The sequence below is a fragment of the Dromiciops gliroides genome, chromosome 3 (assembly GCF_019393635.1).
Source record: "Dromiciops gliroides isolate mDroGli1 chromosome 3, mDroGli1.pri, whole genome shotgun sequence".
NCBI classification, from domain to species: Eukaryota; Metazoa; Chordata; class Mammalia; order Microbiotheria; family Microbiotheriidae; genus Dromiciops; species Dromiciops gliroides.
In genome coordinates, this window is record NC_057863.1 from 542,846,442 (window position 1) to 542,871,152 (window position 24,711).

The 24,711-nt window shown below is 48.4% G+C and overlaps 1 protein-coding gene and 1 non-coding gene across 2 annotated transcripts in view; both read right to left on the reverse strand.

Moving 5' to 3' along the window:
• STARD10 (StAR related lipid transfer domain containing 10) overlaps positions 1–24,499 on the reverse strand; it is a 38,359-nt gene extending 13,860 nt beyond the window's left edge. The window contains exons 1-3 of the mRNA XM_043995653.1: positions 24,258–24,499; positions 22,598–22,894; positions 1,123–1,270 (exon numbers count right to left, since the gene is read on the reverse strand). Of these exons, the coding sequence (XP_043851588.1) occupies positions 1,123–1,270; positions 22,598–22,801 (352 nt within the window). The 5' untranslated portion in view covers positions 22,802–22,894; positions 24,258–24,499. The remainder of the gene's footprint in view (positions 1–1,122; positions 1,271–22,597; positions 22,895–24,257) is intronic.
• LOC122752398 lies at positions 12,475–12,612 on the reverse strand. Its single transcript, XR_006356145.1, has one exon.
• Positions 24,500–24,711: the final 212 nt, after the last annotated feature.

A 24,711-nucleotide genomic window follows, 5' to 3' on the forward strand; every position in this document is an offset into this window, starting at 1 on the left:
GGTGGTGGCAAGGAACTGGAAACTAAGGGGATACTCATCAACTGGGGGGGTGACTGTACTAATTAGGGTTCAGGAGTGGAATAGAATATTATTGTGCTACAAGAAAAGATGAAAGGAATGTTCTCAGAGAATCCTGGAAAGACTTGTATGAACTGCTACAGAGTGAAATAATAAGCAGAACCAGGAAAACAACTGATGATTATAAAGATTTTGTAAAAACAATTTTGGATGACTTAAGGACTCTGAACAAAGTAACGGTCCACCATTATTCCAAAGGACTGTTGGTGGTGCATGCTACCCATCTCCAGAAAGAGAGGTGAATAAATATACAGAATGAGACCCATTGTTGGTCATGGCCAACATGGGAAGAATTTGTTTTGTTTGACTGTGCATATACATTATAAGTGTTTGTTTTCTTGGTGGGGGGCTGGGGTGGGGGAAAGGAGGAAGAAGGTTGGGAGGAGAAAAACAAATAAATGCTTAATAATTTTAAGATAATTAAAATTTTACAAATCAGTTGTGACTATCCCACAGTGAGGAAGCAAGCTGTCGTGGGATGGTGGAAGGCAGAAGCCATCACAGAGGCTCTTCAAGCAAGAGCTGGATGACCCTGGTGCCAGGCAGGGATGCTTGAATAGAGACATTAGACCACCAAACCACCTCTCAAATCCCTTCCAATCTCTGAACAGCTGAGACTAATCTTTAGGAGGCATCCTGGAAGAGAAGAGAGGGTGTTGGACTTGGGAGGAAGACCTGACTTCCAACCCCGTCTCCGATGCTTTCTAGCTATGTGACCCTGGGCTTGAGTTCTGAGTCTCAGTTTCTTCATCTGTAAATGGGAATTCTGTCTCTAGCCTTAGCCTCAGTCTTTCTGAGAGGTTCAACATATAGAGAAGTGCTTTGCAAACACTAAAGCACTTTATTCACATGCTAAAATGCCATGACTCCAAGATGTCATGAGTTAAAAGTCTTAGAGCCTGTAGTTCTAAGATATTTATGGTTATGAGATTCCATGGTCTCAAATTCTATGGGTCTGTTATTCTGAAGGGGCATGGGAAAGGAAAGAGGGGCAGGCAACAAGGGAGGAGGCCGGGGATGGAGAACAGGTCCCCAGGTCCTCACAGGAGTAGTAGCCCACATCAGCATTCACAGTCAGGCGGGCAATGTCAAAGGTCTCAATCACGTTGCTGTCCCACTTCTTCCGATACTCAATATCATGTAGCACATCATAGAGAGTCTCGGCCGGCACATCTCGGCACTCCATCCGACACTGCAGGTGAACACAGAGATGGACAGAGGTCAGTGCCCTGGTCTGAGGAGCCCCAGGGGGCCAGATAGAGATGAGAGGAGAGGCTGAGCCAGCCCAGAGGAGGATGGGCCCCAGAAACCACAGTCAACAGGAGACCCTGGAGAGGAAGCCAGGCAAGTACAGCACCAAGCACCATGGGGAGCTACATTCTTAACCAAAGATTCAGCATCAAAATAATTCTAGAAATGTCCAACAATTTGTCATAAGGATAACAAAGTGAGCATCAACCTCTATGCCCCACATAGTTCAGAAGAGCCAAGATCTCCTCTGCCTCACATAAAACCTGTCCCTAGCAATGCAGATCATGATCCTTCTAAGACAGTTGGGCAGGGCAGTGGTTAGAGAGCTGAACCTGGCATTAAGATCTCAGTTCACCATACTATTTCTTTTGTTTTTGGTGCTGTTGTTTTTTCTACTTTGAGGTTTTTCATCATTGCTCTGATTTTTCTCTTATAACATGACTAATGCAGAAATAGGATTAATGTTATTATGTGTATATATATAACCTACATCAGATTACCTGCTGTCTAGGGGAGGGAAGGGAGGGAGAAAAATCTGAAATTGGAAAGCTTGTATAAACAAAAGCTGAGAACTATCTTTACAAGTAACGGAAAAATAAATTAATTAATTAAAATGTTAAAAAGAAAAAAAAAACATGATCTCAGTTCAGGGGCAGCTAGGTGGCGAAGTGGATAGAGTACTGGCCCTGGAGTCAGGAGTAACTGGGTTCAAATCCGACCTCAGACACTTAACACTTACTAGCTGTGTGACCCTGGGCAAGTCACTTAACCTCTATTTACTTCAGTATAATAGCACCAACCTCCCAGGGTTGTTGCAAGGATAAAATGAGAGCATTACTTATAAAGTATTTTGAAAGGTTTAAAGTGCTATAAAAATGCTGGCTACTATTACATTATCATAATCTTCAGCATCATCATCGTAGAAATTTGTCCCCTACTAGCCAGTCCTTGAGTGAAGAGCCACAAAAGTGATGGATTCAATCATTTCAGATTCTTCATAACCCCATTTGGGTTTTTTTTTTTTGGCAAAGATAATGGAGTGGTTTGCCATTTCCCTCTCCGGTTCATTTTACAGATGAGGAAGCTGAGAAAAACAGGGGTAAGTGACTTACCTAGGGTCAAACAGTCAATAAGCATCTGAAGCCAGATTTGAACTCAGGAAGATGAGTCAAAACCCAACATGCTATCCACTGCACCACCTACCTACCCCTCCTGACATTACCATACACTGCTTCAGTTTCATCACCTCATGCTTGGACTATTGCAATAACCTCCAGGTTGGTCTTCCAATCTCTCCCCACTTTAGTTATCTCTACCCAATAAATGCTTGTTTCTTTCCTTCCTTCATCTCAGCTGCCAAAGTGATATATTCCTAAAGCATAGGTATAACCATGTGGCACATTTATTCAGTGGCTCCCTAATACCTCTAGGATAAAAAGTAAAATACATTGTTTGGCTTTTAAAGGCAGCTAGGTGGCACTGTGGATAGAGCACTGACCCTGGAGTCAGGAGGGCCTGGGTTCAAATCTGACCTCAGATACTTTTACTGGCTGTGTGACCCTGAGCAAGTCACTTTTTATGCTCTTAAGATGCTATGATTCTGTGAGCCTACAATTCAACAGCAGATTATGAAAGAAAGAACAATGCTGAGCTTGCATCTTCTCAACTGTAAGATGGGGATAACAACACTAATTAGCACCTCCCTCTCATTAGATTGTGAAGAAAGTACTCCATAAAGCTGAGATCATAACAGAAATGTGATCTGATGAGGCTGATCTTTGGACAGCAGATCCCACTGGGCCCATTCTGGAAGCCTTGGCACCTTGGCTGGACCCACGAGACAGACCTTGGGCTGCAGTGGTGGAGACTTCAAAAGCCTGCCCCCCCCCCCCCCCCCGCCCTTTCCATACCACAAGGAAATATCAGAGAATGACTCAAACCATAGTCTAGCTCTTCTAAAATGGGGCTGAGGTGGATGGCAGAACCAACTGTAGTATGTGATTGTAATGGAATCTGACTATAAGAAACAACGAACATGAGGAATTCAGAAAAGCCCAGGAAGAGGCATATGAACAGATGTAGAATCAAGTGGTTCCAGAAAGATCATCTATATAATGTAAACAAAAAGAGCCCTAGAACAGAGTCAAACACTGTGTACCTGGAATAACCCACCTTGGCCTAGGGAAAAAATGATAAAATACACCTTCCTCTTTTCTGCAGCAAGGGATTATGGGTGTGGGATGCCACCCACAGTCCAATGAGGTCACTGGGATTTCTGGTGACAAGGAAAGGCTCCCTGGGGCATGGGAGGGAAGTTGGTATGGTGGGTGCTCTCACACCAAAAGCCCCATTTCCAACCAATTCTACAGCTTGTAGAGTTCTTTGCAAGTCTCCATCATGCCTTCCCCAGGATATTCATCATCAGGAAATCTCATTATGTATGCTGCAAGATTGAATCTGCCTGGTCAGTCCTCACATCTCATCAATGCTCTCTGCCCCTCTGATTGGCTCCTTGACTGAAGGACAGGGCCAGGGGCTCCAGAGCTTCTCTTTGAAGAAAGGGAATCACCGAATCTTTGCCCCGTTTTCCATCAGCTACCTGCTTTTGGAGATGCTTGGACTTCTCCATCACGCCCCCATGCTGGATGCCTCCCCCACCCTTTTTGGCTTCCTTTTGTGTGCTGTCTTCCCCCATTACACTGTTAGCTACTTGAGGACAGGGACCATTTCTTTTTTTTAAATAAAAACTCGTATTTCTATCTCCAGCACTTAGCACAGTGTTGGCCCATAATAGGTGTTTGATAAATGTTTATAAACTGGCTGACTGATAAGGCGGCAATAAAACTATTATCTTAAAAAAAATAAAAGTTCAAGATTGCATATATTGTCAGATCCAACTGATGGATCTAGTTGGTATTGCTGCACTGCCATTTTTTTCCTCTCTTCTTTTTTTATCTTTATGAGATAGTTCACTAGCTAGGAGAGGGAGATTAGGTGTGTGGGTATGGGGAATGTGGGGCTGTGTGTATACACATACATACACACAGATATTAAGTCATAGAATTTCTTCAAATAAAAACACTCTATGCATGGCAAATCTAATAAAGAAATACAATGAAAAAATAAAACAGACTTGAATGAGCTGCATGCAGAGATGCCAAAAGGGACCCCAATGTATCCAAGAAAACACACACACACACACACACACACACACACACACACACACCCCATGCCACATCACACAAGCACAACTTGCTGCTATGCTGCTAGCATACACTGGACATCTAAAATGAATGTGCTGCTAGGATAAACATTAACCAGACATTTAATTGAGCATCATTTCCCTGCCGCCTCGGAGTTTTTAGGAGGGCCTTCTGGGATAACTTAAATGGCTTACTTCTTTAAAAAAAGAAAAACAACAAAACTAGCAAACCCAAAGACCCAGGCTATTCAGAAAGGTCGGAGTCTCTGGATAAATTTCCCTGCAGCAAAGCAGCAGTGGGATTGAGCTGCTGAATCATTAAACTGCACTCAACGCTGGGTTAGGGTTTTGGTTGGGGTTTTGTTTTCCCCAAAGATAGCTACTGCAGAACGGAAGAAGCATTAACAGTGAGGCTAAGAACAGCGCTCCCATTCTTCCATCACTCCAGAGTTTACCAAATGACTCTGCCTTCATCTCCAATTCCCCACAACAGGCCCACAGGAGAGTGCCAGCAGAGATGAGGTTCAGAGACATAAGTGACATGCCCAGGGTCACCTGGCTAGTTAAATGGAAACGTCAGGCAGAGAACAAAGGATTTCAAAGGAGGAAGGGGACCTTAGGAGTGCTGGATGCTCCAAGCCCTCCAGTTGTTATAGGACTATAGCCTATGGGGCTGGGAAAGATCTGTCGACATCATCTAATCCTGGAGCTTAATTTTAACCTGGGCTCTAAGAACTTTTAAAAAAATATTTTGAAAACCACATTTCACTCTAACTGGCTTACTTTGCACTCCTTCCTATGTATTTCATTTTATGGATTTAAAGAAAAAAGATTATCTTTTTGCCCCTCCTCAGGCGTTCTTCACGCCCACCCACCCCCATATACTTCACAAATCTTGGTTCTGACATCCCCATGGGCCCACTCCAATGCAGTTCTGGGCTCCCAGGCTCATGGGACCCACCGGGCTTAGCCTCCCCTGCAGAAGGGATCACAAGCATACCCCCTCCCAGCTCAAAAACATCATTCTGAGAAATGGCCCATAGGCTTCACCAGACTGACTGCCAGAGGAGCCCAGGGCCAGAAAAGGGCAACAAAGGGCATAATAGAAAGTACTGGATTCAAAGTCTGAGAACTTGGGTTCAAATCCTGGCTAGCCGTGTGACCCTGGATAAGTCATTTCACCCCCAATGCCCTGCCAAAAAGGAAAGAAAAGAAATAATTAAGGGGATAGTTTCAGAGAAACCTGAGAAGACATATTGATTCAGAAGAAATGATCAGAACCAGGAGAACAATTTATTCAGTGACAACGATATGGCTGTTGACATAAGACAAATAACTATGAAAGAATTAGAAATTCTGATTAGCACAATGATCATCCATGCCTATGAAGGACTACTGAAACACGACACCCACCTCTTCATAGAGAGGTGAAAGACTCAGAGTGCAGAATGAGGCGTGTGTGTGTGTGTGTGTGTGTGTGTGTATTTAAACATAATGTGTATTTTTGAACATGGTAAATTTGGAATTTTTTTTTTGCTTTGCTATACATGTTTGTAATAAGAGTTTTATTTTTCTTTAGGTCTCTATGGGGGTAGGATGGAAGGAGAAAGAGAAGGGGATTTTTACTGAATGAAAAAATAAAATTTAATTTATAAGAAACTGCAAAGTGAGGGTGTTGGTGCTATGGACCAATCATTTGAAATTATTTGGGAAAAGTCACATACTCCCACACATACCAAAATATTCTTAACAGTACTTTTTGTAGTAGTAAAAAACTAAAAACAAAGTGGATACCCACTGATCAGGAGATAGCTAAACAAATCATGATAGATGATTGTAGGGGCAGCTAGGTGGCGCAGTGGATAGAGCACCGGCCCTGGAGTCAGGAGTACCTGAGTTCAAATCCGACCTCAGACACTTAACACTTACTAGCTGTGTGACCCTGGGCAAGTCACTTAACCCCAATTGCCTCACTTAAAAAAAAAAAAAAAGATAGATGATTGTAATAGATTAATACTACTCTACAGGGCAGCTAGGTGGCGCAGTGGATAAACCACAGGCCCTGGATTCAAGAGAATCTGAGTTCAAATCCGGTCTCAGACACTTGACACTTACTTACTAGCTGTGTGATCCTGGGCAAGTCACTTAACCCTCATTGCCCCCCCACCCTCCCAAAAAAGATAAAAAATAATACTACTGTTCCATAAGAAACAATAAATATGAAGAATTCCTAGAAATACAGGACAATTTGTATGAACTGATTCAGAATGCAGTGAGCAGAACCAGAACAATTTACACAATTATTATAATCCCTCAGATAAGACATTAAAGCACTTTGCAAACCTCGAAGTACTAAGATGAATGATTTTCTCTCTATTACTATATTTTGCTTACAATAATGTAAATAAAAAATAAGACTAAAACAAAGCTAAAGTCTACCGGATGATAGTGTCTAATCTTAGCTGTGGGGGACTGATGCTGAACCACACCACCCTCCTTTTAGGTAAAAGAGGTGGGGACTGGAGCTTCAGAATGTTTCACACTATGTCAAACACAGTCATTCTTGTTAGTTGGTTTTGCTTAAGAGTTTCTCTTTGAGGTGGACTGCTCTTTGGGGGTGTGGGTATGTCTAGAAATGACTGATATTCAAAAATTAAAAACCTCATGATCTCCCAAACTGTGGCCTAAAGGGGTCAAGCAACTTGTCTAGAGTCACACAAGTACATAGGAGAGCCAGGACTCAGGCCCTGTGATGTCAAATCTAGCATTCTTTCTTTTTTCTTTTCTTTTCTTTTTTTTTTTTTTTTGCAGGGCAATGGGGGTTAAGTGACTTGCCCAGGGTCACACAGCTAGTAAGTGTCAAGTGTCTGAGGTCAGATTTGAACTCAGGTACTCCTGAATTCAGGCCCGGAGCTTTATCCACTATGCCCCCATTCTTTCCATCATACAATGATTTTATTAAGAAAATCAACACAAAGAGAGGTAAACGATAAATAGCTGCTCTCCCATTTCTATACAATCACCCAGTGAAGGAGTTAGCATGTTTATAGGCCCTGGAGGAAACTGAGGCTCAGAGTGCAATGACTTCCCCAAAGTCACAGAAGCAATAAATGTCTGAGCTGGGACTCAAACCCAGCTCTTCTGCCTCCAAGACTGTGGCTCCTTCTTTTCTTTTCCTTTTTTTTTTGGTGAGGCAATTGGGGTTAAGTGACTTGCCCAGGGTCACACAGCTAGTAAGTGTTAAGTGTCTGAGGCCAGATTTGAACTCAGGTCCTCCTGACTCCAGGGCCGGTGCTCTATCCACTGCACCACCTAGCTGCCCCTGTGGCTCCTTCTACCATACCAAGCTATGGACAATGATACAAAAAGAGGTGAGAAGGTCTCTTTTTGATCTGTGAATGCCTTAAGTACATATTGTACAGCTGGGTAGAAAGGGAGAGCAATGGAAAGATGCTTGGGGTGTGGGGATTCCACAGCCTGGCTGTGTCCTGGAGAAGCAACTTACTATGGTGGGAGGAACCTGTGAACCCCTGCTGGATCAGGACTTGAGGGAGCTATGATGGTGTCTCCTCCTCCCTGGCCCCTCTCTGCCAATGACTCACCCCCACTGCTCTCTGGCCCTGTTTCCCTGGACACCCTCTCCCTGGGGCATTCGAGGACCAGCTCTGCAGTCACCAGACCATCAGAAACAGCCATCCCTGATTTCAAGGCTTTTTCTCCAAACCCAGAGTCCACGATGAATCTCCTCCCCTGACTTCTTTCTGTGCCCCGCCCCCCAGAGGGGCAGAATAGTCAAAGTAAGAAGGGAAAGGGAAGGAGACAAAGAAACAGGGAGATGAAAGAGGGAAGAGGAGTGAAATGAAAGGAGACAGAAAATCTGGAGAGGGTAAACAGAGACAGTAAGGCCAGAAAGGAGATGGTGAGAAACACTAAAAGGAGAAAGAGACAGGAAAAAAGACTGGAAAAGCAGAGAGGCCAGGAGGGAGCCTGGGAGGGAAAGAGTAGGAGGGAGAAAGACTGAGTGAGACACAGAGACTGACCAGGAGGGGAAAAGAGATCAAACAAGAGATGACTGACTGGGAAGGGAGAACAAGAGGACCTAGAGAAATAATTGGATCAGATACAATGTTGTTGCTGCAGTGACGGAGCATGAATCACAGAGTCTCCCAAATACACAAGCTCTCCCTTAGAGACACATACACCTGCCTGCCCTTCGCTCAGCCCTAAAATCCCATGCTTTTCTGCATTGCCTTCTCCCAGAAGCTCTGGCCTCCCAGACTGGCTTAAAGCCGACTGTTGCCTGGTCAGGGCTCTGAGCACAGTGAGCCTTGGAGATACAGAGGCCCAGGCTGGGAAAGCTGATAAGGGACCTGTGTTCCCTCTCCCCAAACCCTGACTCTCAGAGAGATGGGAAAACTGCAAGTCAGCTGGGTTACAGACTAGTAGCATCCCAAGAGATGAGCAGGTCATTGGTTTGGATGTGGAAGACGCCTCGGGGACTGGAGAGTCCAACCCCTTTGTTTTAGAGAAGAGAAACCTGAGAAATGAAGTCTCTTCTCCAATGCTGCACAGGTAAAACACTGTCTGAGGCAGAATTGGAACACAGGTCTTCCTGACTCTGGTTCACAGTGATGTTGCTTCCTGAGGGGTGGAATACAAAAATGGAACGAACACGTTCTGGGAGCACCACAGCTCTCACTCTTGGGGACCCCTAAGAGGCGAGACAGTGCTCTTGACCTCAGAAAAGACGTAGGCTGGGCAAAGACAGCATCTGCCCTCATCTAGGAGGGAGACATTGTCTCTGTCTTTATAAATAAACAAAAACCAAATAAAAAAACTATATTTAGCTTTATTACTCTAAAGAACAGAGGAACTGAAATTGGCAATCCATGTGCCACCTCCTAGAGGTCCTGCTTTAATGATTAAATAACAGTCTAGAATAATTAGAACATAAAATAGCCAAACACAGCAGCTTCTATTTATTGCCTCCCCACTCCCCAAAGCCAGCTCCTCCTTCACTTTGGCCAGACAACGGCCCCACCACTCCCCAGGCCTCCTATGTCCCTAACCTTGGCGTTATCTTTTTCCCCAACCTCTTCTGTCCAATCCGTTAGCAGGGCCTGTCGTCCCACCTCCTCATCTAGTGTCCTGCTCTTTGCTCTCATGGCCACTGCCACGTTGCACACGTTCAATAGATGATCCTCCTGGACTCCTGACACTGTCTCCAAATAAGTCTTCCTAGCTTCCATGTCCTCTCCCCAGCTCCCATCCAGCCTTCCTTGGGTTGACATACATGGATCAGGGCAGGTTTGTACTCTAAACCCTTTGCAGTTGCTCTCTTGCCTGCTAAATAAAGTTCAAGCCTTAAGTGGCCGGCACTCCCGGCCCTTCTCTAGCTCCCCACCCCCCTACATACCCTCAATCTTATATCAACACTGCCCTCCCCACCCCCCCTGCCCCCAACTTCTCCATGACTGCTACACTCAGGCCCAACTGGACCACAAAGGCAGAGCACTTTCCCTTGTCTCCTCCCCTGCTCCCACTTCTTGATCTGCCCAGCACTCCTTTCCCCAGACTCCTGGCTTGTGGAATCTCTACCCTTCAAAACAAACAAAACAAACAGTTGCTTTTTCTATCCAAACAAAACTCTTCTGAGAAACCCAGAGGATATTTCAGTGACTTGCCCAAGGCCAAGCAAGGAGCTGAGCCAGAATTCTGACCTAGGGCCTCTGACTCCCAGGGCAGCTTTTTCCTACCACTTGCTGTCTCAAGATATCATTCTTTTTTATTGTTATTAAAAACAAAAATCCACAGAGCAGCCATTTGTATAGGGCTCTACAGTTTACAAAGCAGTTTACATACATTTTCTCATTCAATCCTTACAACTTGTCCAAGATAACATAGCTGGCAGGTTTAGAAACTCAGTCTCCTGACTTCAAGTACAGGGCTCTCTATATCACATTATCACTGGAGGCTATGAAAGAATTATCATCTCTCTGACAGATGTGGAAACTGAGGCTCAGAAAAGAGACTTCCCAAAGGTCACACTATTTAGTTAACTGTCAGACCTAGAATTTGAACTTGTGTCCTTTGCCTGCTGAATCCAGTTGCCACTACTGGGTGCTCCTTCCCAGGAAGATTAAATGTCTGACTCTGAAGGAATTTCAGAGATCACCCAGTCCTGGGGGGTACGTTTTACAGATGGGGAAACTGAGGCCCTCCTGGAAGGTAGCCCAGATGATCTCAAAGGTCCTTTCCTGCTGAGATATCTGATCTGCCTAAGCTTTTATCCCCTTTTAACCGCTGCAGCAATCAGGCCCTCCCAGGTTTCAAGCTTCTTCCCCAATACCACCCCTTATTCCCCCATCCCCATTTTAGCCAGCCTGGCTAGAAAGGCCAAAGGGCCCACCCCAGAAGCCATAGCTTATCTACCTCCTTGGCTCAGCCCTGGCTCAGAGGTCTAGCCAAGCATGGAAATAAGCAAGAGAAAGGAAACCCATCTGTCTCTTTGCTTCCCTTCCTCCTTGCTCTTGAAACTTTAAAGAGTCTCGGCTGGAAACTGAGCCCAACTTCATTAAATTTTAAAGGGCCCAGCCCCTGGGGGTTGGGGGGGGGGGGGTGGGCACAAAGCCAGCTCTGAGGTGGGTACTCTAGCTTTTACCTCCACTGGCCCTTCTCCATGAGTCTGAATAGACACACCCTGGGCCAGTGAATCACAACTGGAAGGGGCCAGGTGGTCATTAAGTCCAACCACCTCCCAATATTCCCTGCAAATCACATATGTCTAGAGGCAGGTGTTAGCCACAATTAGGAGATTAGTTTCTAGCCGTTTCTGCCAACAACCTGTCTGCTGTGTGACCTTGGGTAAGTCACTTCTCCCTTTAGTGATGCCCCTTCCATCTCTCTCCTTCTATGCTCTGAAGTCTCCTTGTAGCTCTGCCGTTCTGTAAAATCTCCAACCATTTCCTTGGCCGGTTTCTATCCCCAGCCCCAACCCCTCTCTCAGGGAAGTGGTTTCCCATCGGATTCCCCACTAGGTCCATCTGTACCCAATTCCATCAATCAGGCACCTAGTCTGAATAAGGTAGAACACTGGACACTTGGGGGGAGACGGAAGGGAGAGGGACAAAAACAAGACTATGCCCACCCTAAGAGAGGACAGTTCTGTCCAGGGAATCCCAGCCCAGTTGTGCAGGCTAGCTGGAAGCTTATTCCCATTGTGCTTAGCCTGGCCTTGAAAGTAAACTTTTCAAACAATCCCCTAGATCCAGCTCAAGCTCCCTGTCTTTCAGGAGGCCTCTCCAGCCCAGCCCAGCCCAGCCCAGCCCAGCCCAGCCCAGATTTCTGGGATCCTCTGCTCCTTAACCTGCAGCCATTCTTCAAGCCGGGCCACACCACTCAGCACAGTACTTGATTAGGTTACCTTGTATTGTTTGTTAACTAATAACAGCTCCTGTTTCTACCACATTTAGAAAACTGGAGGGGGGGTGGGGCGGGGCGGGGCGGGGCTTATCGTATTGCTCTTCTTTGGACTCAGGAACATAGCCGGACTGGACCAGATTCAAATAGCTACAACTGGAACCCAGCTCCCCTGACTTTTCAAGACTTTCTGCTACAGTCTGCTGCCTGTGTTAGGGGTGCAGGAATCTGGCCTCCCCACCCAGGCTATGTGCTCCTCCCCGCCCCAAGACTGAGGCTGTGCCCTCCTCTTCCTGTCTCCCCTTCCTGTCTCCCTGCCCCCACAAGATGTTGGGGCAGTTTTTATATTGTAGTGACACCTTCCCCCATCTTCCAAGGGGGAGCTCTTTGGTCTAGGTCTTGGAAAGTATATATTCAGGGCCTCCATCTCCATCCCCCTTCCTAGGCTACACAGACTCCATCCAGTTCCGTATCTTGGGAATCCAGAGTATCAGCCCCCATCTGGCCCAACCTCTTTATTTGTTATTGTATGGAGGGGAACGATCAAGCTTAGCCAGCTGTCCTAAACCTGACAGAGACCTCCACTTTGTTATAGGAATGCTGCATACTGCAGACAAAAAGCATGTCATTTGTCCACATGGATGGTCCCTGCAGCTTCCACTGGCCTCCAGGAGAAAGTGGCGCCCAGAGAAGGGGAACTACTTGTCCAAAAGCACAAAGAAAGTCAGTGTGGCAGAGCTAGCCCTCCTAGGCATGCCTGGGAATTCTTACCGCTTAGCCACCACTGAGAGACCCAGCTTGGATCTGGAGGGGAGGGAGAGGAGCAGAAGCCAGGTTAGGGTATGAATGCTATGGGGCCTGGAGACAGCTGGAGAGGAGACAAGTGAAGGTCTTCAAGCAGATGATGGCTGACCTCATCAGGGATGTCCTAGAATGGATTCCTACACAGATCCGTGTCTTGGACCAGATGACATCTGATGTCCCTTCTATCTCTGAACCTAGGAGTACTTTCCCTGGGAAGCTGCTGGAGCAGAGGACTCAGAGAAAGTGGATCAACAGAGGAAACTTTAGTGCAGAGCTACAATCAACCCAGAGGTCAGCCCCCGGGGACCTCTGAGACTGACTACCAACAACCTGGTTCATTCAGGTCTGGGCTCTCCCTTTTCCCACCATGGGACATGTATGCTCCTCTGGGCCAGGGACTGTTTGCCATTTTGTTTCCATATTCCTGGGGCTGAGCACAGAGGCCTGCAGGAGAGGTGCTTATAAAGTCTACTGGGGGCAGCTAGGTGGCACAGTGAATAGAGCACCGACCCTGAATTCAGGAGGACCTGAGTTCAAATCTGATCTCAGACACTTGACACTTACTAGCTGTGTGACCTTGGGCAAGTCACTTAACCCTCATTGCCCCCCCACACACAAAAATCTACCGAATTGAAATTCACAGAAGAGGCCACTGAGGCCCAGAGAAATGAAATAGAATGGAAACCAAGATTAGGCTGTGACTCCAGGGCATCAAAGGATGTGGGTCTGCCTGAAGGTAGGAGAAGAGGAATAGGAGAGCTGCCAGGGAGGAGAGGAAGATATGGGAGAGTCCTTCACCTCCACTTACCCTTGGAGGCTGGCTCAGGAGTTTCCTGGGTGAGGGTAAAGGAAGACCATGTGCCTTCATAGGGGAGAGTACCAATGTTGTATTTCATTCTATAAGAGGAAGCACAGGAATTTGACCTCATTCTTTCAAACTTTACCAGCGCTAAAGTGCTCACATGTGTGTGCAGTACGTGTATGTGTATACACACATGCGCACACACACACTCACACCCCTCCACCCCAGCCAGGCCAATCTAACCTTTATGTTAGCTCTGCCCTCCTCAGACCAGGGGCGCCTTTCCCAATCCTCCCAACCTACTCAAACCTTCCTGTTCCTCCAGACCACCTCAATTCACCATGAGCTCTAGAAGCCCTAAGAGTCCAGATGCAGATGGTTGGTTACATGAATTAGGTCTCCCATTGAGATCGGGGGCTCCGCAAGGTGTCTGGATCTATTCCCATCTTCCTTCCTTGAGGGAAGGCAGGGTTTGATCTGTTCCTGTCTCCCCATGAGGCAGCCTGATGGGAAACTTCAAACACAGAACCCAACATAATATAATGGGGAAGGGTTGGGGGGAAGTATCTGGATCTGTAATTTCATCAGAATAGCAAACTCTCTCTCCTCTGCTAATTTAGATAGGCAACTATAATAAGAAGAGAGTAGCCTGGGTGGTCCTAAGAAGCTAAGCGACCATCTCTCAGCCAGAGAGTGTCAGAGACAGTTGGACCTGAACAATGGCTGTCCCGATTTCAGAGATGGGCTCTCTGTCCCTAAAGCCTCCCTGCCTTTATGAATGAACATACAGTACCCCATTATTCTGAGGAGTAAGGACGCTCTCTGAACTCTCTATTAACAGCACCACCAACACCACCCCCAAACTCAAACATCTGCTCCCTGCTTACTGAGCTGCTAAAAGAGAGAGAGAGAGAGAGTGTGTGTGTGTGTGTGTGTGTGTGTGTGTGTGTGTGTTAGGAGAGTGAATGAATGAACCTGACTGCTTGAATGAGTGGAGGATAAAAAAGATGGCAAATTCTACTCCACCAGTGTTCTCTGCTCTCCTGTTCCCAAGTGACCGGCCTCCAGAGCTCTCGGCAAAGGAACAGGGCCCAAAGGAGAAGCATATTTGCAGGTAGAGGATGGAGGGAAGGGGTACTCAAAGCTGAATGTGTGTTTGGCAGGACTAAAGGAAGAGAAGAATATAGTGAGGAGATCCCTGGGCTATGGAGTTAGGACTTTGGTTCTGTTCTTGGTTCCATAGACCCATCACATCTCTGGGCCTCCATTTTCTTCCCTGGTGCAATGACCCGATTGGTATAAGCAGCTCACATTTATGATACTTTTATTCTAAGGTCCCTTCCCAGCTATCAAAGTTCTGAAATTCTAAGACTGGGTGAATCCAGAGGATCAGAGGCCATAAATATGAAAGAAAAAGGCTGACCAGGGGAGAAGAGGAAGGGCAGGGGAAGGAACCACTCTTGGAATCCAGGAGCCTTCCACCTCTTAAAAAAGGGAGAGGTTGGTTCAGCTAGTAGGGGCCCATCCCAGATGCATTTTTCTCCTGAAAACCTCAGGCTGGGATAAAAGAGTTGCGAGAGGAGTCAGTCAGTGGAGGAACAGTTCGGTCAGCATGCTTATACATTAACTCTGTGGCCCACAGAGGGAACAAAGGGGCAGGCCTTTTATCTTTCCTCTGTTTACACTGGAGTTGGGAGTGGGGGCTGCCCTACCCAGACCCAGATCCCAGGCAGCTGGTTTGGAGTAACTGGGGAGAGGTGGAGAAGGCAGAAGATAGGAATAATCCCAGACTCTGCTACATTAAGGAATCTAATCCTAGGAGGGAAGCTCTTATCTTGCTCTGAATGAACTGTTTGTTAATATAAAATAGACCCAAGGACAGAGATCCTCTAACCCCAACCTTGGGAAACTAGGTGACATAGTGGACAGATCACTAGAGTCAGAAAGATGAGCTAAAATCTTGCTTCGGATCATACTCATTCTGTGACCCTGGACAAGTCACTTAACCTCCTCTCAGTTTCCTCATCTGTAAAATGGGACTAATAATAAATAGCATCTTCCTCACAAAATGGTTGTGAAAATCAAGTGAGAGGATGTTTGTAAATTGCTTTGTAAACCTGAAAGTGGAGTATGAAGTGCCGGCTGTTTTTATTACTGTTCCTCTTAAACACCTCTCAGCAGGCTGGCCTTTCCCCCATCCATTCATACAGAAGGCCCATCAGTAATAATAATGACAACAGACCACACTTTACAATTTACAAATTGCCTCATTTAATCTGGACAACACCCCAGTAAGATAGGTGCCATTGGTACTCTCATTTTACACAAGAAAAAACCAAGGCTGGGAGGTTTACTGACAGCTAGTCAGCACTCACACTTCTTTTTCTGACTCCAAGTCAAAGCTCTCTCCCTACCAGGTGAAGTGGCCTATCACATCCTGGGGAGTTAAGCAGTCTGCCCCGCTCCCTCCACAAAGGCCTTGGCTGGGTCTGGCCTGAAGAAGGGGAAAGTCAGGAAATCTGGGGCTCAGCCCTGTCTGCCATTTAACATGTGATCTTGGGCAGGTCATTTCTCTTCCTCAGAGCACCAAAATCTTCATCTTTAAAATGAGGATGGTCATGCCTGCCCTGTCTCCCTTCCTAGTTAATGGGAAGGTGCAGAGATGTACATCTTCGTTCAAACTTCCTAACTGGAGCTGTCTAGAAATGCAGTGGGTTGTTGCTTGTTGAGGTAGGTAGTGAGCCTCGCACTAGATGACCACTTTCCAGGGATATTGTAATAAGAATTCCCTGTCACGAATGGGTTTACTTGGATGTCATCTAAAAGGGCTTCCGACCCTGAGACTGTATCATTCTATGACATCAACCGAGACAATGATCAGAAGAAATGAGACATGGGAAGCCCTGGAGGGCCAAAAGCTATGTTCAGTAGGCATCCCCTGCCCTCACCACCCCCCCCAACCTATTCAGACTATTTCTTCCTTCCCCATCCTTCAGGGTCTCATCTTGGTCTGATCCCCTGGTAAAAGGCCAAAAGGTCTGGGAGATAAGAAGGGCATCAGGATTCAGCTCTCCCCAGTTCCAAGATACATCCCGGTTAGGCCCTGCCACAGCTCACATCAAACAATAGTGGCTGTCCTGTGCCCACAGAGCTTGCATCTCTTTCCAAGCAACATGCCTGCCCTCTGACCCCCCAGGAAGCCAAAAGGAGAGAAAAGAGCCAATGAGAGCAAGCAAAACTGGGGTGGACCAAGAGATACTGACTGCAGGGCTCTGAGCCCAGTGGCAGGCCAGACCTGGAGGCCCAATCTTGGTCATGGAAACAATAGGGACACTTGCACAAGGCTCCCTGGGGGCTTCAAGGAAAGACCTGGTACCCATTGCCAAAGAGCTACAGGTGTTCCTGATAGGAACAAATCTTCCTGCACAGAGACTGTTCACAATGTTTCCTCTAAGTACTGTAAAGTCACGCAAGAGAGAGCAGCCCTGCAGGCTGCCGAGCCCCAATCCAAATGATAGACAGAGCTGAAGGAAGAAAATGAGTAAGCGGCTCTGAACATTTTTATTTGTGTTAAATAAAGCCTCAAAATCCCAATGAAGAAGAGGGAAGGTTCAAATTCCAAAAGAGCTCTCATATCCTATCATTCCTGTTTCTATCTCTGTCCTAGGACAGAATCTCTGTGGATTTAGGATTATCTTCACATACTCTGCATATGCATAGCCTCCTGCCTCCTTTTCTCCCCACTCTGATCTAGCCTTCAAACCACTGCTATTGATCGGGCCACATTATCCCTCCATTCAAATAATCTTCAGTGGCTCCCTAGCTCAAACTCTTTTGCCCAGCATTCAGCACCTTTGGAACAAGCCTCTCTCTTCCCTGTCTTCTCTCAAACTCCTGCTCTGCACCAAATAGCACATGCTAGCCAAAGGAGAAATTTGGGCAGCTAGGTGGCACAGCGGATGGAACACTGGGCATGGAGTTAGGAGGACTCATCTTCATGAGTTTGAATCCAGCCCTCAGGCACTGCCTAGCTGTGTGACCCTGGGCAAGTCACTTCACCCCGTTCCCCTAAGTTTCCTCAACTGTAAAATGAGCTGAAGAAGGAAATGGCCAACCACTCCAGTAGCTTTGCCAAGAAAACCCCAAGTACGGTCACAAAGAGTCAGACAAGATTGAAAGGATTTAAGGACCAAAGCCAGAGGAGAATGAGCTCCTACCCTGAATGTGCCCTCTCAACTCTGCTTGAACTCAGTCTTTCCCCAACCGGAAACAGCCTTCCTCAGTCTCCTCCTCCTCCTCCTCCTCCTCCTCCTCCTCTTCACATTTTCAATTCCTCTTCCATATCATTAAGGCCCAGCTCAAATCACATCTCCTCCAGGAAGACTCTTCCAATCTCCCATTCCCCCTCCTATATTTTTTTGTATCTTTCCAGCACATTCAACATATAGAATCCTGCTGTGCAGACCTGCTGGCGACGCATCGCCCTTCAGAGGACTGTGAACTCTGTGAAAGCCGGCCGAGTCGTACCTACATTTTGTATATCCATTAGTGTCCAGCACAAGGTTCTTCCCACAGTGTGGGAACAGAACACTCCTCCTGGTATTACTGGTAACACAAGTAAGGAACTCTTACACCTCTGACTGCCCGGCTTTGAGTCTCTGCTCAAATCCCGCCTTGGGCAGGAGGTCCCTGGTGCCCTCTTGGTGCTAATACCTCCCCCTTTCAGAATGCCTTCATATACTCTGATATATTGTATCTGTACCTAGAGAGTTACATGCTGCCTCTCCTATTAGAATGTGAGCTCCTTGAGGGCAGGAACTGATTCACCTTCCTATGGGTATGGCACAGAGGAAGTGCTTTTAAAATGGCTTCTTGGGAAAAAAAAAAAAAGAAAAAGAAAAAAAAATGGCTTCTTGGGGCAACTAGGCGGCACAGTAAATAAAGCACCGGCACTGTATTCAGGAGGACCTGAGTTCAAATCCAGCCTCAGACACTTGACACTTACTAGCTGTGTGACCCTGGGCAAGTCACTTAACTCTCATTGCCTCACCAAAAAAAAAATTAAAAATGAAAATTTTAAAAATGGCTTCTTGCTGGATTGCATTCCCAAAAGCTGCCCTCATGCCTCCATGAACTGCCCTCCCTCCTTACGTCTGTCCCCCAGAATCCTTAGCTTCCTTTAGGACCTGGCTCAGGTATCACCTCCTCCTGGAAGCCTTCCCTGTTTCTCCCAGTCTACCTTCTCTTTATTTATCTGTTTAAATACTTTATCCCCAAGTTGCTTCCAAGCAGGGACCATGTCATTCTTGCCTTTGTATTCCTCTTACCCAGCACAGTGCTGGGCCCATGATAAATGTCTAACTGCATCATCTGTCAGAAAGCCTTAAGTCCCTACTAAACTGAGCTCCTTCTGCGAGGGCTTAAACCTGTCCTTTCCTTTCCTCCAGCTTGGAGAACAGAATTCTGCACAGTAAAGGGATGGCATCAGTCTTGTGGAATTGAATTAAAATACCAGCCTCAGACAACAACACAAGAGCCTTCGGAGGCCCTGAGGGAGTAAGGGCCAAAAGAAGGCCAGAGGAGTGGTGCTGAGCCCCTCCCGGGCCTGCATCTGCTCCTCCCCGAGGATACACAGCCCAAGCTGCCAGGGTGACAGTGTCATCTGCCCTGGGAGGATCTGGGAAAGAGCGACAATGTATCTCCTTCCTGAGAAAATACTGGGTGAGATGAATTGCTCCTTCTGTGGCCACCCGTCCAAGGGAGGAGGGTCTCTGACTCAAGCAAGGCAAGCCAATAAACATTTATTAAGCCATGATTATGTGCAAGGCTGCGATACAAACACAAAAACCAAAGCATCTCTGTCCTCGATGACCTGACATGCTGGAGCCAGGGCATGCGTGGGAGGGTGGCACAGGGTGTTGGGATTCTGGTGAGCTGGGCTCAGTGAGTCTGAGAAGGAGAAACTCCCAGAGTGAGACAAATGTATAGAGAAAGATGCTGGAAAATAAGTGAGGCCTGGGCCCTGAAGGGAGGGGAAGAGGAGAAGTTGTTGGTCAGCTCTGAAATTTCACAGTAGGATGTGCAGAAGGCACATGGGCACATCTCCAGGGAAGGAAAGGGGAACAACTCTTGTCCCATGGATCCCTCTCCTGGGGGAAGGCAGAGGCTCTGGTCCCTGAATACTGAGTATCACAGTCTAGTGCACGAATGTTGGGCTCATGGAAGGGGCCCTGGCCTTGGGATTCAGGAGAAAGAGGTTCCTCACCAATGTGCTGGATGATCCTGGCCACCATCTGTAAACTGCTGGGAATGATCTCCAAGGGGCAGCCTAGGTGTGCCAATCTCGATGTTCCCGGGCTCTTTCTAGCTCTGACATCCTGCCTGTGGTGCCTCCCCAAGGCCCAGGCTACCCTTGTTTCCCCCGCCTCCCCCATGGCCGCTGCAGGCCGGGCAATGGGCTAGCCACTCCACAATTCCCCACTCACTTCTCTGCAGGAGGCTGCAGGGGACAGAGCTGGCATTAGGGGAGAATTTGGGGGAATCCTAATCTAGTTTGTGGCACAGGCCCCTTTGGCAGTCTGGGGGAGTCCATACATTCCTTCTCAGAATCATGGTTTTAAATAAAATACATAGATTACAAAAGAAACTCATTATCTTAAAATATAGTTTTCAAAAACCAAGTTCCCAAACTTGGGCTGGAGCAGCTAGGTGGCGCAGTGGATAGAGCACCGGCCCTGGATTCAGGAGGACCTGAGTTCAAATCTGACCTCAGACACTTACACTTACTAGCTGTGTGATCCTGGGCAAGTCACTTAACCCTCACTGCCCCGCAAAAAAAAAAAAAAAAACACAACAACAACAACAACAACCAAGATTCCTTGGGCTAGGGGGTCAGCTAGGTGGCACAGTGGATAAAGCACTGGCCCTGGATTCAGGAAGACCTGAGTTCAAATCCAGCCTCAGACACTTGACACTTAACTAGCTGTGTGACCCTAAGCAAGTCACTTAACCTTCATTGCACTGGAACAAAAAAAATCCTTGGGCTGGTGCTGCACGGGACACAAGGCCCAGGCAGTGGTTTCTGCAGGGGTATAAACTTCTCCAGGACTATAATGAGATCAAAGGATCGGAAATGCAAAGGGACTTAATCCAACTTTATTTTACAAATGAGGAAAGCAAGGCTGCTTCCCAGGGAGGAACCCCAGGAAGAAGGAGCTCAGAAACAATGGCTATTACTCAGCAGGAAAATAGAGATACCTCCCTTTGATGAGGTGCATGTCCCTACATCAGTGAAAGACAAGGTTTGGGGAGGTTCAACAATAATAGCCAAGAAATGATCGGAAAGCAGAAAGTTCCTCGCTGGGCAGAATGAAGGGTCCCTGACATGCACACTCAGAAAGAAAAAGCTGCCAACAGCTTCCATTCCATAGGATGGATCTCATCATTCTATAGCAAGGTAGGGATGGGTGTATATGAGTGTGAGTGAGTATATGAGTGTGTATGAGTATGAGTACATGAGTGTGAGTGAGTGTGTGTATGTGTGTGTGTGTGTGTGTTTGAGAGAGAGAGAGAGAGAGAGAGAGAGAATTGAGGGGTGAAATCTGAGAACAAAGGTAGGATGAAAGACCTGAACTCAAACCCCTAGATCCTGATGTAATTGATCACTGTGGGCAGAGAAAGACAAAGAAAGAGCCCCTGACCTCAGGGAGCCCCTGGCCTGAAAGAGTCCAAAATCCAAGCAGTTCAAAGAGACAAAGGGAGGGCCAATGGGGAAAATGGAACCCAAAAAACTTCCCCCTGAAGGTGAGCCAAGAACAGAGGATTCAAAAGAGAGGACTAGGACTCACATGAGGGGACTGCCTCTCTTCCTTCCTGACCCCTAGGACGGTTCTGCAGTTAATGGAAGCAAAGCATCCATTATAAACTGGGCACAGATATGCCAGGCACTGTGTGAAGACACTTTTACAGGTTTGCACCTGAGCTACCACACCCTATGAGGTCGGTTACTGCGAGCACTGTAATCCCCATTTTGGAGATGAGGAGAATGTGGTTCAAGGAAGACTAAGTGATGCCCTGGGTCACAGGGCTAGCGTGTGACAGAGACAGGATTTGAACCCAGGTCTTCCTGCATCGACTCCACAAGACCTGGGGGGTTTTGTCCTGTGTTGAGAGCTCTGCACACATCTCACCAGCCTTGTCCTTGGACTGCCAGCTCTGGAGGGAGCCAGCCCTTGAGGGAAAGCCAATGGCTGCGGAGGAATAATCAGGAGGGCCCAGCAATCCTCCCCATCGTGGAAATCTTTCCTGGTGCAACCATAGACAAGCCCTGCTCTGTCCAGGCTGAATGCTGGACCCAGGAGGACTGGGAGACCCAGCTGAACCACTAGTGGATCAAGACACAGAGCAGAAAAACAGGGGAAACCTCAAATGAGTCTGCTGCTACCTGCGCCACACACTTCACAGGGCTGTCGTGAGAAAATGATTTGTAAACTCTATGGAGTTATTGTTATGAAGAGAACTTCTCAGTGAGCCAAGCAGAGCACTATAGGGGGGATGGGCTGAGACACTGGGCACCAAGTCCTGGCTTTGCCATTGATTCACTTTGTGACTGGCCCTCAGTCCCCTCCCCTGTAAGCTACGGATAATGCATGACGTCCCTACCAAAGGTGCTGGGGAAAAAAAGCTTGGTGAAACCATGAAGTGTTAGAGAATGGAGAGTGATTATCTTTAGGGAGAAGAGAGGAGTTCTCAAAGAAGTGGGCAGCTGGGGTAGGGTAGGGAAAGGCTCAAGGCTAGCACTGGGCTGGAGTTCTGGCTCCATCATGGCTTACTGGTGTGACCTTGGGCAAGCCCCCAACCCCCTCTGGGCCTCAGTTTCCCCACATATATTTATAAATATTTATTGATGTATAAATAGCATCCAAGATCCTTTTGGCACCAGACCCCAGAGCCAAGCGCCATTTCCCCAAGCCACCTCCTATTGCCGTCCTCCCAGTACCCTGGGGTGGTGACAGTGCCACTGGCTCTGCCAGGGCCCTTACCTTGATCTTGTGAAGGGGCCGGTCTAGCTCCACTGCCTGCACCCACACCCCCAGGCCTCCCTTGCTGTAGGTCAGGTGCCAGCCTGCTTCAGCCTCACATTCAGCTCGGAAGTTCTGGAAGTCATGGTCGTCAGGCACTTGAACACTGTCTCTGCCCAGTGCTGGTCGGGGGGCCTGGGGTCCATCAGGGTCTGAGGACTCCATGGAGAAGGAGAGATCCAAGAGGGGGGACCTCCAGGGCCGGGGTCCTCACCAGGGCAGAAGCCTCTGCCAAGGCTGACTCAGCCTTCCCCGGACCTGAAAGACCGGTTTGGGGATTGGAGTGAGCAAGGGAACTTAGATGAGAACAGGAGGCATAGGAAGTCTGGGGTGGGGGCTGGGGGGGAATACTGTGTCCCTTTAGCAGAGGGACTCGTTCTATCCTCTTAGTAAGATGGGGTGGGGGGCAGGGCAGTAAGAGAAGGCTGGGAAAGGGACAGGAGTCCAGGATTAGGGCAAGAGTAGACACAATCCCCACCCCACAATAGGGAATAGTTTCTGAGGCTCCAGAGCGTCAGAATGGACCCTAGCAGTCCATCCATTCTCATCCAGGACGAGAAAGTGAGTCCCCACAAGCCCAAAGACTGGCACCCATCACCGTGGAACCCTCCCGGGGCAATACCAAATCCCACCTCCAGGGGAGAACAGAGCAGAAAGAGCATGCTGAGTCTGGGAGGTGGGGCAAAGAGAGACCCTAGTAGGGGAGGGAGGGGGGGAGGGGGGGAGGGGGGGGGGAGGGAGGGAGGGAGAGAGAGAGAGAGAGAGAGAGAGAGAGAGAGAGAGAGAGAGAATGAGAACATATCAGGTCCTAGGAAAGAGCTGTAGACAGTACTATCTCAAACCATTTGCAAGAGGAGGATGAGGATATAAAAGAAGAGAACTAAGGAGTAGCCTTGGGGCACAGACGAAAAACAGGAGAGGCTCAAGGGCCTGAGGGATGACAACTGGGACACCAAAAGAGAAAAGAGAAACTAGGGGACATTGAGGAGAAAGTGACAGGGAAGAAAGAGGGGGGACAAGGGGCCCCATATAGAGGACCGTGGGAGCTGAGTGAAATAAAGGCAAGTCTAGGCTCCTGGAGAACAAATAGAAGGGGGCACAGAGGCGACCCCAGGGACAAGGGAGAGGGAGCTCCAAGGAGATCTTAGGGACAGAGGTCCCCTGAGCTAGGATGACCAGGAGAATTCCGGGGCCTCGGGAGCAGGGAGAGCTGGCAACTTGGCGAGGTCAGCAAGGGGGAGAATCAGAGGGAGCATTCAAGCTCGAGGACTCGAGGATGGTGAAGACAGATTGAAGGCTCCCAGAGTGAGGGTGTCCTGGGGCCAAATGAGGACAGATGCTGGAAGGCTGGCAGGATCTCTAGGGACAGAGGGCGCACCACGTTGGCAGAGCAGACCAGGGGTGCTCGGGGGTTGGGGGGACCCCAAGTTGGGGAGGACGGAAAAAGGGCTGGCATGGTCCTCTCTCGGAACCCAAAGGGGCCCGGAACCGCGACTAACTCTACCTGCAGGGGCTGCGTGCGCGGAGGTGGAGGGCTGGGGGGGACAGGGACGGGACAGGGACGGGACAGGGACGGGCCCGGCGTAGCTCCCTCCAGACCCGGCCCGGCCAGGAATCTCACCTGCTCCGGCGGCCGCCCCCGCCCGGGCCCGGGGTGCAAGAGTCTCCGCCTCTGCTGCCGCTGCTGGAGCAACCCGGGGCCGCTGCTTCTCTGAGGGGGCGAGGGGACTGGGCTTGGAAGCCGCCACGCGCCCGACTCCCGGCCCCTCGGCCGCCCTCTTCCCTCGGACCCCTCCCGGCCCCCGAGCCGGCGCCCGCTCCAGCTGGGGTTTTTCCAAGCTGCGGAGGTGAAGCTGATGAGCCGCCCGCCCGCAGCCCAGCCCCGCCCCGCCCTCCCCCCGGGTCCTAACGCCCGCCCCCATCCGCACCTCTCCGCCACCTCCCTCCGCGGCACAACCTCCTCCCCCGCTCCGCCCCACCCTACCCCGCCCCGCCCGGCCAGTCCGGCCCCTCCCGAGGGGAGAGGGCTGCAGGGCTGGGGGCCAGGTGCGATGGGTAAGAATGGAGGCTGGGGA